This window comes from Lepidochelys olivacea (assembly GCF_965140295.1).
Source record: "Lepidochelys olivacea isolate rLepOli2 genome assembly, chromosome: 10".
In the NCBI taxonomy this organism is placed as follows: Eukaryota; Metazoa; Chordata; order Testudines; family Cheloniidae; genus Lepidochelys; species Lepidochelys olivacea.
This window is the reverse complement of record NC_140420.1, coordinates 61,299,426-61,312,933: the sequence shown is the minus strand read 5'-3', so window position 1 is coordinate 61,312,933 and position 13,508 is coordinate 61,299,426. Positions and strand designations below refer to the sequence as shown.

General features: G+C 38.8%; 1 protein-coding gene across 2 annotated transcripts in view; it reads left to right on the top strand.

The window, feature by feature from the left end:
- Positions 1-13,508, top strand: part of UNC13C (unc-13 homolog C) — a gene marked incomplete at its 5' end in the record, with an annotated part of 390,158 nt that overhangs the window by 118,607 nt on the left and 258,043 nt on the right. For both annotated transcript variants that reach the window (XM_084641195.1, XM_084641194.1), the window contains one exon: positions 6,523-6,742. In XM_084641195.1, coding sequence (XP_084497321.1) covers positions 6,523-6,742 — 220 coding nt within the window. The remainder of the gene's footprint in view (positions 1-6,522; positions 6,743-13,508) is intronic.

The window sequence follows — 13,508 nt, the reverse complement described above, 5'->3', positions numbered from 1 at the left end:
TAAACAGAAGCACTAATTTGAGGGATAAAGGGCACTCATGTGACTCCCCCACAGTTACCAGTCCAAACATATTCTTCTTTGATTTATTCTCCTTTGAGAAAATGAAACACATTGCATTTTCTTATAATGTAGTTAGGCTCCACAGTGGACATGCTGCAGGTAGAAAAGTGGAGAGGTTGCTAGTGGGCTACATCTTGATATTGAAGACCTTCAAAGGAGGCCCCATAATTTGACTGGAGATGGTGTGGTGCCATGGGTAATCATAAAGGAATAAGCTGGTAGTGTTCAAAAATAGAATACTGAAGTGGAAAACAACTAGTGTTTAAAATTATCCTTTTCAATAAAAGCAGCAGTTACCTTGTGCTGCAGTCTCAAAATAGCAACAAAGGTTGATAGGGCAAAAACAAAGTATGGAATCGTAAAAAAACCGACAGGCACAGAAAAATATAATTTACATAAACCAAAATACATCACACAGCTAGTACAAAATACACATGTTTTTCTGTTATTTATTTCATATGATTATGAAAATAGCTGGCCACATTTACAAAATTTAAAAGCAATCCATATGTATTACTAACAGATGCCCACGAAAAGACAATTTCTAATCATTACCAACTCCTGCGACAATCAGTATCCATTCAGCCACTGACTCAAATCAGCAAAAAAAAAAAGGGGGGGGGAGGGGGAGATAGAGGCAGGCAGATTCAACAAATTCATTTGCACTGCGTTTTGTTTTGTTTTTCTGAGAACTGTAAGAGGGAGCAAGTTGTAGAGCTGACATATTTATTGTTGACAAATGAATGATAATGCAGACTGGAAGGACTCATTTTAACCACACTGTTCGATTCTGAATTAACTGTAATCACTTGGGGAAAAAAGCAGGGGTCCTTTCAATGAAAATGTCTGCTCCATATGTGTCGGCAGTCGGGAAAGTTAATACAGTGTTAGGATGCATAAAGAATAGGATGGAAAATAATACTGCATATATTATAAGTTTGTTATATGCCTTGAGCTTGATAACTGTTTTCAGTTCAAGTCAGCCCATATCAAACAACGTGTACCAGAAATAGAAGTCTGAAAACAGACAACAAACATGATTACAAGCATAGGAAGACATCTGCATGGTGAGAGATGAAAAGATTAAGTCTGATAGATTTAGAAAGGAGAGGAATAGGGGGAGCCTGTTATATGACAGTTATATAAAGAATGGTATAGAAAAGGCAAACTGGGCACATATAGGGGACATACAATAAAATTGAAAGGCAACAAATTTAAAACTTGATAAAAGGATATACTTTTCTACCGAATGCATAAGTAACCAGTGGAACTCACTGCCACAAGTTATCATTGAGACCAAGAGCTCAGCAGGATTGAAACAAGGAACAGACATTTACATGAATAGTAGGAACATCCAATTATGGACAGGCTGAAAGGTAATGGATGTAAACCCTCAATCTTTAGTGAATGAGACGTCCATTAGTTGACAGGAGTTAGGAAATAGCTTTCCTTATGGGCAGGTTATCCCATTATAGAGTGTTTTACAGCTATTTCTGGGGTGTCAGGTAATGATCACTGTTTGAGGCAGGATACTGGGCTGGCTGGACAACGGAATTTTCTGGATCAAGCCAGATGTCAACTTTCAGCTGATGATTTCTGCCCAGAATAAATTGCCACCTACCTCCCATAAATTAAACTCTTGGAATAGACTGTGTAAGGTTCGCTGCTCCATACACATGCTACAGTGGGACATCATTATGATACGTAGTTAATACGTGTAGTCTAAAGCCCTGATTCAGCAGAGTACTTAAGCATGTGCTTAATGTTGTTAACGTCACTGAGACTTAATTATGTGCTTAAAGTTAAAGCATAAATTTAACTGTTTTGCTGAATCAGAGCCATAACACTGTAGGTTTGTGGTATGTCACTGGTGCTCAAAATACTGGAAGCATAATTATTTGTTTTTTGTCCTTTTCTTAAAAGGAATCAAAAGTTCAAAAAGCATGTGACACAGTGCTTGAGTGAAATTATCTCCAATTGTCTAAGGAGAATAAATGGATAATTTTTCAGTATTGGAGGATTTTGCTGTGCATTAACAGTGCCTAGATATTGCTGTGAATGGTGTGCTATAAATATACACAATAGATCAGGACAGAATACGATTATGAATGAAAGCATTCTGAGTACTGGATAATAAGATATATAAAATTATCCTTTTGCTACATGTTAAATAGCACAGAATCCATTGAATTCTTGTTGTTGGTTAGCAAAAGACTGTTCTTACCAAACATATATACATAAATATCATTTGTAATATTGGGCTGTCAAGCGATTAAAAAATTAATTGTAATTTAAAACATTAATTGCATTTAATCACGCAATTAATTGCACTGTTAAACAATAGAATACCATTTATTTAAATATTTTTGGCTGTTTCCTACATATTCAGATAAACAAGAGTTGGGAAGTATTATCTCCTATAAATGTAAACAAGCTTGTTTGTCTGAGTGATTAGCTGAACAAGAAGTAGGACTGAGTGGACTTGTAGGCTGTAAAGTTTTACATTGTTTTATTTTTGAGTGCAGTTATTTTTTGTACATAATGCTACATTTGTAAGTTGCACTTTCACAATAAAGAGATGGTATTACAGTACGTGTATGAGGTGAATTGAAAAATACTATTTCTTTTATCACTTTCACAGTGCAAATATTTGGAATCAAAAATAATATAAAGTGAGCAATTTGTATTCTGTGTTGTAATTGAAATCAATATATTTGAAAATGTAGAAAACCCCAAAAATATTTAGTAAATTTCAATTGGTATTCTATTGTTTAGCAGTGCAATTAAAACTGTGATTGATCACGATTAATTTTTAAAATTGTGATTAAGTTTTTTGAGTTCTTGTGAGTTAACTGTGATTAATCAACAACCCTAGTAATATTATACTGTCCTTTAACAAATATGAGTAAGTTTTTATTTCAAAGACACAACTTGTAAACCAGTTATTCAGACAAAACATTTTTTTATCTTTGAATTTCCCATAATAGCCTGGTGCTAAATAACAAAAAAACAAAACATGTATTTTTTGGCTTCTGTGCTATTTACCACAAAGCAAAAGGATTATATAAAATGTGTTTCTTTCAGGGACTACTACAGTTTATTTTGATTTCTTTATACAATGTAATGGTCCAAATCTTAGAAATGAAATATACCCTGTTGAAATCAATGGAATTGAATAGGATGAAAAACATGGCAGGATTTTCACTGATGTGACTAATCAGATAATATGTATTATAGCAATAAGTCTGCAAAGGAATCTTCAAAGACACAGTTTTTTCTGTGAACTCTGATTAATCAACATATGGTATATATTCAGTTTGAGATGCTTTTGAGGTTTTCTTTTTAACCTCTGTACCTGGTAAGCTGTGAAGGGGGCATTCTGGGAATTGGGGAAGGAATGGAACATATTGTGCGTTAGACTGAGATCATGGCTAGCAGAGGAGCTCCTAGTTGTTATCTATCTGCCAGTGCAAGTTAGAGAAGCTTTAAAAGAATTACCAGCTGGGAGAAGACCTGACCCAGGTAGCTCCTGGTATGGGAGGTGTAGAAAAATTATGTAGAGCCACTTCCCTGGCTGTGTTGCACTGTCTCATCAGGGCATCATCCCATTGTTTTCAGTCACAGCTATTCGCTCAAATTGTTTTCAGTCTTCAGTTACTATAGTTCAGACTCCATAGTCTTCTAAGAGTCTCAAAGTTACTTGGATCATATAGGTGTGAACTAGAGCAGAATTTCTGCCCAAATAGGCTGCACAGTGTACCAATTACCATGAGGATGTAACAAGCAACTTTTGGTTACTTAAATTTAAGCTTACTTAAGTTTCCATAGTCTCAGCTAATCAGCACCATTTATTATTACTGATATTTCTACCATGGTAACAATTCAAGATCCACTTACAGGGACTAGGGCCCCATCCTATTTGACGATGTACAAACAACTATCACAAAAACAGTCCTGGATCCAGAAAACTTTCTGTCAAGACTTTAGACAATATGTGGCAAGAAAGAAGGGGAGGGAAGAGGAGATCAAAGTTATATAAATTAGTCAAAGCAACAGTCTCAATGGACACAGCTGCTTGCCTGCCCTACCAATACCAGACTCCAGTGACTTGTAGCCACCACATAGGTTTTTAAGAGATTTTTATAAGATAGGTGATGTCTTTTCAAATGTGGATGGGAAGTTTTGACCAAGCATAAGAGAGGAAGCACAAAGGTGTTTATGGGGAAAAGTGGGCAATCAAGGCTGGTTTCACTGGCAGAGCGAAAATGGGAGCTCAACGTCACAACATAAAATTAGATTTTTGAAAGGCAGAGTAAGGCTCTATGTTGGAGAGCATCAGTAATGATGATGAGAAGCTTGCACATGGTGCATTGGAGAGTAGGGAACAAACAGAGAGACATGAAGAGGGGGCAAGGGAGATTCTTGCAGTTTTTCTGACATAGCTCATTATTCTGTTCAAGTAATTAGGTGTTTGGTTTTGTAATTAACCTTGCCGCCATAGCTGCTATAAGTCGGCACAGCTACATTGATGTCAATGAAGCTAGGCTGATTAATGCCAGCTGAGGATCTGACCCAAAGAATTTAATACAGAATTATAGCCCTGCTATAAGATTCACTGGGTTGTGGGGGAGACTTCATCAGCCAATAATCATGGGTGGGGATTATATGTGTATGTGTATATATACACAGAGAGAGAGAGAACTAGAAAACATATGGCTAAGCTTATGACTTAGTCAGCTCATGAATATTAACTGGCCCCCACCTGGTGATGGTTTTTCTGCTGTAGTAGAGAGTTGTCACGTGATGGCACTGATTGTGTAGTAGTGATACTAGGCTAGCAGTCTAGATATGTGCTCCAGAAAATGTGGGACTGTTTATTATTGTCAAAATATTCCCAGGTGTTATGGGGAAAATATATATCCAGCCACATAAACAAAAATATCTTCCCTTCTTGCCTCATTCTAAATGTTAATACCCCTCACTTACAGAGTACACTTATCAGAGCGCAGATGGCAGTAAGTAGCATTAAAGATGTGAAAGCATCAACAAAAACTTAAATTCATATGGTGAAATGAAAAAAGCTTCAGTTCCAATCCTCCTGATCTCTTCTTTGAGCCACATTTAATACATAGGTTTAATATTAAAATGGGTGTTTCCCCTTCCTTCCAGCCATAGATTCCTATCTTGTCCCACTTCCACAACCTCAGCGCTCTCTCTCTCTCTCTCTCTCTATTTTTCATAAGCAAACTAACAAGATAACTTGGTGCCTCATTTGCCTGTGTTTACCAAGTCTTCGAAATATCCAGCTTTCCCCTGTGCTGTCTTCCAGATGACTGCTCTTCCTTCACAATAGATTTATTTCACTTATTTAGAAGCAGACAAGACTATAATTCTTAATATGATGCTGTCAGCCATCTGCATTTAATCAGAGAAACAAAGTTGGGGCCTCATTCTGTACAGTGCTGAGGATCACCTGAAAGCTGCTGAATTGCCTCTACTTCCATTGAAATCATTGGGGCTTGGGAGCACTCAATACCTAGCAGAGCAGCTGTTAACACACAAAGCTGAGTAAACTTAATAGTAGGGGATGTTTTATATGGGAACCTATAGGGTTTTATGCCCTTGTTTTATATGCAAACCTACAAGGGCTAGTTTATCAGTGTTCAACTGGCTTTTGGCGCTAATGAGCTGCAATTCAGCTTGTTTGCAGTGCTAATTAGTGTATAGTTGATCATTTTTGTCTAGAGGTGGTCATGAGCAGCAAAATTTGGATCCTGATCCAAAGCTGCTCAAAATCTGAGTGCTCAGTTCTGGGGTTTGATTTGGACCCACTCCTACTTCTGAGAAAAAGAGAGTCTTGACTCAAAACCAAAAAGTATTAGATTCAGTACTATGGGAAAACCACCAAAAATGGAACTCATGAAAGTTGCCCACTTCAACCCTATGGGGAGACAATACAGAAATGAGATTTAAGAGAAGGCACTTTCTACATAATAGAGATACATTCCATGCAGTGTATATAGTCAGACAATTTCCTGTAGGAAGCATATAAATATTCATATTTATATATATAAAGCATATAAATACCTATATTTAAGGTAATTGCTTTAAAAATGGATCTGCAAATGTAATGCTAATGAATTTTTGCATTTCTGCCATCAATATGAAAAAATGAATTATACTGGACTCTGTGTTGAAAATATAATTGACTGATCAAATACATCTTAATGCTGCTGTTGATGTAATCAGTTAAACTAGGTCATCCAGGCAACCTGCTCTTTAAAGTACAAGATGACTTGAGTAAATGAGTATTTTGCTGAGGAATGTGTAATGTGATTTATAATCTGATATTTTTAAAGTTGTGATGTTCATAAAATACATTTTAACTGTAGTTCACTCGTGAAAAAACATTGAAATCTAAGATGACTTTTATTGATTTTTTCCCCCCATTCCACCCAACAGAAAATGCATGTTTTCAGAAAGACATTGCAGGCTTTAATCTATCCAATGTCATCAACCACTCCTCATAACTTCGAAGTGTGGACAGCTACAACTCCCACATACTGTTACGAATGTGAAGGTCTCCTTTGGGGCATAGCCAGGCAAGGCATGAGATGCACTGAATGTGGTGTCAAATGTCATGAGAAGTGCCAAGACCTCCTAAATGCTGACTGTTTGCAGAGTGAGTATTTGGTGACAGCTGATTTTTTTACCATGCTTCACGCCTTTTGACATACTATATATGTTAACAGATGCCCACTGAAGTGAAGGGTCAGATCCTCAGTTGGTGAAGTCAGTGGAACTATGCTGATTTACATTAGCTGAGGATCTGGCCAGCCATCTAGGAAGCACCTGTTGTTAATTTGGTTTGGTCATTTGAATAGTTTAGTCAATTGCTTCTGCTGATCCTGTGCCGTTCACTTACAAATAACGGCTTAGGACACCAATATATTGTCGACTTTCTCTTGCAAACAATCTCACCAAAACCAATAGAAATTATGTGACATGATGCCCTGTTCATTTTGTTTCATTCAAAATATAGGAAAACGTCAGAACAAAGATAAAAATGAAAATGCTGCTGCTAGTGATTACAGCCACAGTAATCTGCAGTCGCATTCCCTCATTAAAATTCTCCCTGAGTAGCCACAGTGAAAATATGTTAATCATAGTCATTGGGATTAAAAATTGGGGAACTGAGTCACAAACCCACCCAATTTAGGATTAATAAATTTTCGCCTTTATCTATACAATTTCAGAGAGAATTATTGTCATTTATAGTGTCTGCAGGTACATTTATGCCAGACAGATACTAACAGACAAGACAGATTTGGTAAGTGGTCCCCTGTTACTACATTCGGGGGCAGGCGCAAGTTCTTCCATCTTCCATGATAGTCATCATCTTCTCAGAACCCTAGGTCTGGTCTTTCCATCCCATTCTTCAGTTTCTGATCTGGTGTTTCTCCAGTTAAAGGCCCAGGTTCACTTAGGTCTTTTCTACATTTCTACATTACAGATTACTTAATCTTTATCTAATTGGCTTTTAGCACATTAACCCGTGCATTACACGTGCGCAAGCTTCAGTTACCCAACTTCTGCATTTTTCCTTATGGCTCTGCAGTTTCTGGGTCATGTTTTTGTGTCACCCTGCCCTGGCTTTTCCCAGAAAAGGGAGGTGGGTATTTATCATTACATGTTTGTGTATCTTTTACTTACATCTTTCAGCATGACATATTACCTTTGCTCTGTCAGCAATAACATTTTTTGAGAAGATTAGCAATGCTATGTAAAAGAAGAACTCGGAAAACCACACTTATGCCAGAAAGGACTTGGCCTAAGTGTTACCTCATCTGTGCTCATTTACTATACATAATTACAAATAATTAAAAATATAGCTATCAAATTTCTTAATCTTACCATTAACAATTTTTCATTTTTTATTTTAATGTTATAAATCAGTATACGTCATTCAGTGCTACCCTTAATCTATTAGAAAGGGGGTGGAGGTGTGGAAAATATGATTCTTTAATGTCAACATTTCATACATGTTTCTTTCATTCAAAGTCCAGTTTTATTTGTGAATCACTACTAAAAAACTTCACTTGAAATTTTCCTGTGAATGCATTTGGGGGGGGGGTCTCTCAATTTTAGGGCCTTCATATTTTGTTGCTTTCAATTGTACCCCAACAGTAATAAATAAATATGAATGTACCAGCTGCAAAAATGATGGAGTTCTCCCATTGAGAAATCTGCTATTAGGAGTGGTTGTAATAAAGGAATGTTAATGAATACATGTGGCCTGATACAATAAACATTACATACCAGTTAGGTGAATTTTCCGTCAAATGTATCTGCAAAAGTACAGAGTGCAATTAAAAATTGCAAACTTCTTTGAAATAGTGTTTAACTCTCTGCCGCAGTGTCTCAGGGGAAAGAACCCAAAAATGAAGCAGCAAAAACAAAATAATCGAGTAAAAAGTATCTCTTCAAAAGAAAATACTGCATCTATTTAAGGGGAAAATATTAGACAGGATGATAGTACACAAGTACTTTTCAACCCCCTTTCCCTTTTGTCTACTATGTGGCATTGTTGCCTCTATTAATTACAAAATGCTAATCATCATAGCAACTCCTGCAACAAATACATTCATTTTTGAAACAAATATTTATTTATAATGATCTGTTTATGGAAATAACTTGTAATCTAATGGTTTCAGTACTGTTTTTTCCCCCTCTAAAATAAGGCAAAAGAGTGTTATCAGCAGTATTTAAGAGATAAGGAAGTGCTGCATACAATGAGGAATTTTCTTTCTTTTCTCCCTGAATCCAATCAACCTCTTAGTAATTTACCTTGTTTTACTGGGATGAAACTCATTAATAACACAAAGGGATATTATACTGGCATTTAAAGCTCAACACCCTTGTTACAATCCTCCTTGCAGATTCTGGTTTTAGTAACTCCCAGCCCTGTGTTTGGGATTGGGATGAATCAAAGGTCTTGCACTAATGCACTGTTACCATATTGGATTCCTGCCATCAAGAATACTAAAAATTAATTTGGATAATCCCCTGCCAAGTGATAAGCCATCTTCAGATAGCTGATAGAAAAGCTGCTGAGCCCATATCAGGTAGATGCACTCCATATTTACAAGCGTAGTAGGGGACTATACCTTATGCCTCTGTGCCTAGTGACTAACCTTCCTTCATCCCCGGAGTGAACTTTGCTATCATCTGTTGTCCCCTTTATGGCCCAATTGACTCTGGCCTTATTGGGATCCAGGAAGTGGGCAGGCAAAGCCAATTGACTCTGGCCACCCTGAGTATCGCTCCCAAAAACTAACTTGGGAACATTTTTAGATCATACTAAAGTTGGTAGTGTTTTATACCCACTGTGCATTCTGTGCAATGCAAGGCAGTAGGGAATCAGGACCTGCCACCTTTATGACTTGTCAATTCTGAGGCTGAAAAGAGACTTTTTTGGCCCCCAGTATATGTTATAGCAGCCTAGGGTTGCTCTATCTTATGCAGTAGCCATCATGTCCTTGAGGGACCATTGTAGCAGCTAGGTATAGCCAGAGTATATTGATGTTCCAGCCACACCCTCTCTCTCCCAGCCATACTCTTTATGCCATGGATTATGATGCTGGATGGCATAGAGCCATTTTCCAGCTTTATGACACCCAAGGATTCCCACTATGCAGGAGGAATTGCCAGCTGACCAGATGCACAGACTCAAAGAGGCCATAGTGCAATGGAGAATTTCCAAATCAAACAGTGTCTAACCTTGGTTCCACATTATGGTTGAAACTGAGCTAGTAGCAACCTTGTTTGACACCTGAATTGCTAGTATACTTTAATTAAACAGTATGAAAAGAAGGTTTGTTCATTTGTGCTGAAAGTGATGTTCTAAAACTATGCATTATGGTGTAGACTAGGCTTGCTGCTGGCATGGTTTCAAGTTTCAGCCATGTTTAATGTAAACAGGATGCTAACAAATAAGTCTTTTAACATGTGTTCAGAACTTCTGTTTCCTGGGCAGTACATGCCCCAAGTAAAAGGAGTGTATAATATAGAGCAAGTGTCAGATTCTGTCTACTCTCATTTGACCAACTGACATATTTGATTCCAGCAACATTTTAAGACTCCATCTAAAAAAATAATTCGTTATGTATCAGACCATTGATCTCTTTCAGTTCTGTGTAGTGATTTGGCGTAGTAGGTCTTTTGGGAATCACTTGGCTTATACTTTCAAGAATAAAAATGAAATAAAGTTGCTTTCAGGTTGTAGTGCTGCTGGCAACTGAATATGTGCAAGTAATTTGTTGACTAACTGGTTATCACCCTCAGTGCAAGAACAAAGCAACAGTGAGCTGCCATACTTAACATTTTAGCTTGCCTCTTTTTCCATTTTTATTAGTATTGGATCCAGATCGCACCCTCCCACAGAAAAGCCCGAAGGAGAGGGCCAGCAATAGGCAAACTCCACAAAGTGCCCATCATGGAATTTTCCCTAGATTGTTTGATCAGGGGTGTGGGGTTCCCCTCCTGACAGAATGGGCAGGGTACTAGAACCAGAACTTGCAGATCTTGGGAGCTCCATATGGATCTCAGCAGGTCTAATAGAGGCCTGTCCCATCTACATCTGCTTCAGGGAATCTTGTACCACCTAGTTCGGAGCTGTGCGGCCAGCGCTTTTCCCGCCTACTGCTGCTTCTACAATTCCCACCCTCTTCTGTGGCACTGAGAGGGCTGCACAAAAAAAGCAGTGGGAACAATATCCGTCTCCTACAAATACTGTGCATGGATCTTGGACCTTGGGTAGAGTCGTACTCCTGGTCCAGGAGGAAGGGATGTCACTCACCGCTGGATGGCTGTACCCTTTTTTTGCGTTGGGAGCGGGAACTCTTCTACATGCAGATCTAGGAAGGCAAGGGCAATATGATCTAATTGTTTAGAAGCATTTTTAGCTTATATAAGAAAAAAATATCATTGCAGAGCAAAAGGTTCACTCCTTTATCTGAGAGAATGCATATTCAGAACACTTCCATTTAACATTAGTGGAAGTGAAATATTACAGAGGGCATTATAGATCAAATGGCTGCATGCACTGTACTCTTGACTTTGTGGCTTTCATGACATCCCCTTTTGCTTGGAAGAATGTCTGTTATTGTTAGTCAGGTTCCTTCCTCCTCTTACCAAACGTTGTCTAATAATCTGTCTTCTTCCATAAAACACCCAGCAGTCATGACCACTCTGGACATTCTGTACCTGTTCTGAATTATACTGCGAGGACTCAGTTTTGGCCTGGAAGCTTGATATGACAAGCTTAATTTCTTTGGCATGTTCACCTATTCTACAGCACTACATAGAATAATATTAATATTATACAGTGATAACTCAAATCCAGACATCCCTAATCTTGAGTGAATTCAGACTTGAACTTTCTGTCTTTTGGGTCCATTTCTAATGGAGCGAGCAATGCTTGAGTTCATTTGTTCCCAGGCATATAGAAATCAGTACACTGGTGTCAAGGTTCCTCCCCCACTCTGAACTCTAGGGTACAGATGTGGGGACCTGCATGAAAAACCTCCTAAGCTTATCTTTACCAGCTTAGGTCAAAACTTCCCCAAGGTACAAAATATTACCCCCGTTATCCTTGGAATGGCCGCTACCACCACCAAACTAATACTGGTTACTGGGGAAGAGCTGTTTGGACGCGTCCTTCCCCCCAAAATACTTCCCAAAACCTTGCACCCCACTTCCTGGACAAGGTTTGGTAAAAAGCCTCACCAATTTGCCTAGGTGACTACAGACCCAGACCCTTGGATCTTAAGAACAATGAACAATCCTCCCAACACTTGCACCCCCCCTTTCCTGGGAAATGTTGGATAAAAAGCCTCACCAATTTGCATAGGTGACCACAGACCCAAACCCTTGGATCTGAGAACAATGAAAAAGCATTCAGTGTTTTACAAGAAGACTTTTAATAAAAAATAGAAGTAAATAGAAATAAAGAAATCCCCCCTGTAAAATCAGGATGGTATATATCTTACAGGGTAATTAGATTCAAAAACATAGAGAACCCCTCTAGGCAAAACCTTAAGTTACAAAAAAGATACACAGACAGAAATAGTTATTCTATTCAGCACAATTCTTTTCTCAGCCATTTAAAGAAATCATAATCTAACACATACCTAGCTAGATTACTTACTAAAAGTTCTAAGACTCCATTCCTGTTCTGTCCCCGGCCAAGACGACTACAGACAGACACACAAACCCTTTGTTTCTCTCCCTCCTCCCAGCTTTTGAAAGTATCTTGTCTCCTCATTGGTCATTTTGGTCAGGTGCCAGCAAGGTTACCTTTAGCTTCTTAACCCTTTACAGGTGAGAGGAGCTTTCCCCTGGCCAGGAGGGATTTCAAAGGGGTTTACCCTTCCCTTTATATTTATGACAACTGGCAATTGGGGGCTGGCTGAGGTGCCTTGGAGAAGCTGTGAGAAGTGACTTTCTGCTGTTTGAGAGAGTCATAGTTCAAAGAAGCCCTTTCTTCCCAATTGCAGGCAGATTAAATTCAGAGGGTGTAAAGAGGGATCTAGGATCATCTTGTAATAGTGACCCAGCTATTGTCCCCAGATATTGAGGGTAATCATCCTCCTGCAGTTTTTACCCACTTGATCCACAGTACCACAGAGAGAACTCGGTAAGGAGAGAGGCACAGAGACTTTTCCTTGAGACGCTACTTAAGAACTAAACAAATTTCCTGTCACTATACATGGTAGGAAATTGAAGTCAATTAGGCTATTTGTGTGCTTGAAGTTAAGCATATGTTTAAATGCTTTTTCTGTATCATGTGTATTAAACCCAGGACAAATAACTACAAAAGGGGGGTTGTAATTAGTCCCAGGGGATTAAAAGGCCCCTCCCTATCCACTGAGGAGAGAGAACCAGGGGGCAATAGGGTTCAGCTGGAAAAGGGGTTGCTAGGGAACCAATTAGGTTCAGCTGACTCCAACTACTTGGGACCTTTTTAAACCCTCCCCTGGGTAGTAGGAGGGGGAGAGTGAGAGGTGTGGGGAAGCTGCTAATAGGCTGTTTGCAGCAAGACACCAGACCTTCCCAGTAGGGAGGCTACACTTGCTCCCCAGAAGGGAAGGAAAACAAGCACAAGGGACTGACTGAGGAGATGAGTAGCAGGACCCCATGCCACCTGTAAGGATTTGCCTTGCCCCAATCCTGAGTCTCCAAGGCTAAAAAGGACTGACCCTACTGAGACAAACAAGGTATTTTGCCACACATGGCCTGAGTTATCAGTATCTGGCAGTATTGAGCCCTGTGTACGTGTGTGCGCGAGGAGGGGTGGGGGGGTGCTCCTACTTAAACTTACACTTTCTTATACCCAGCTGCTTGTAGTTTTACCTAGTAGATACCGCTATTGAAGTACCTCTGTGCAT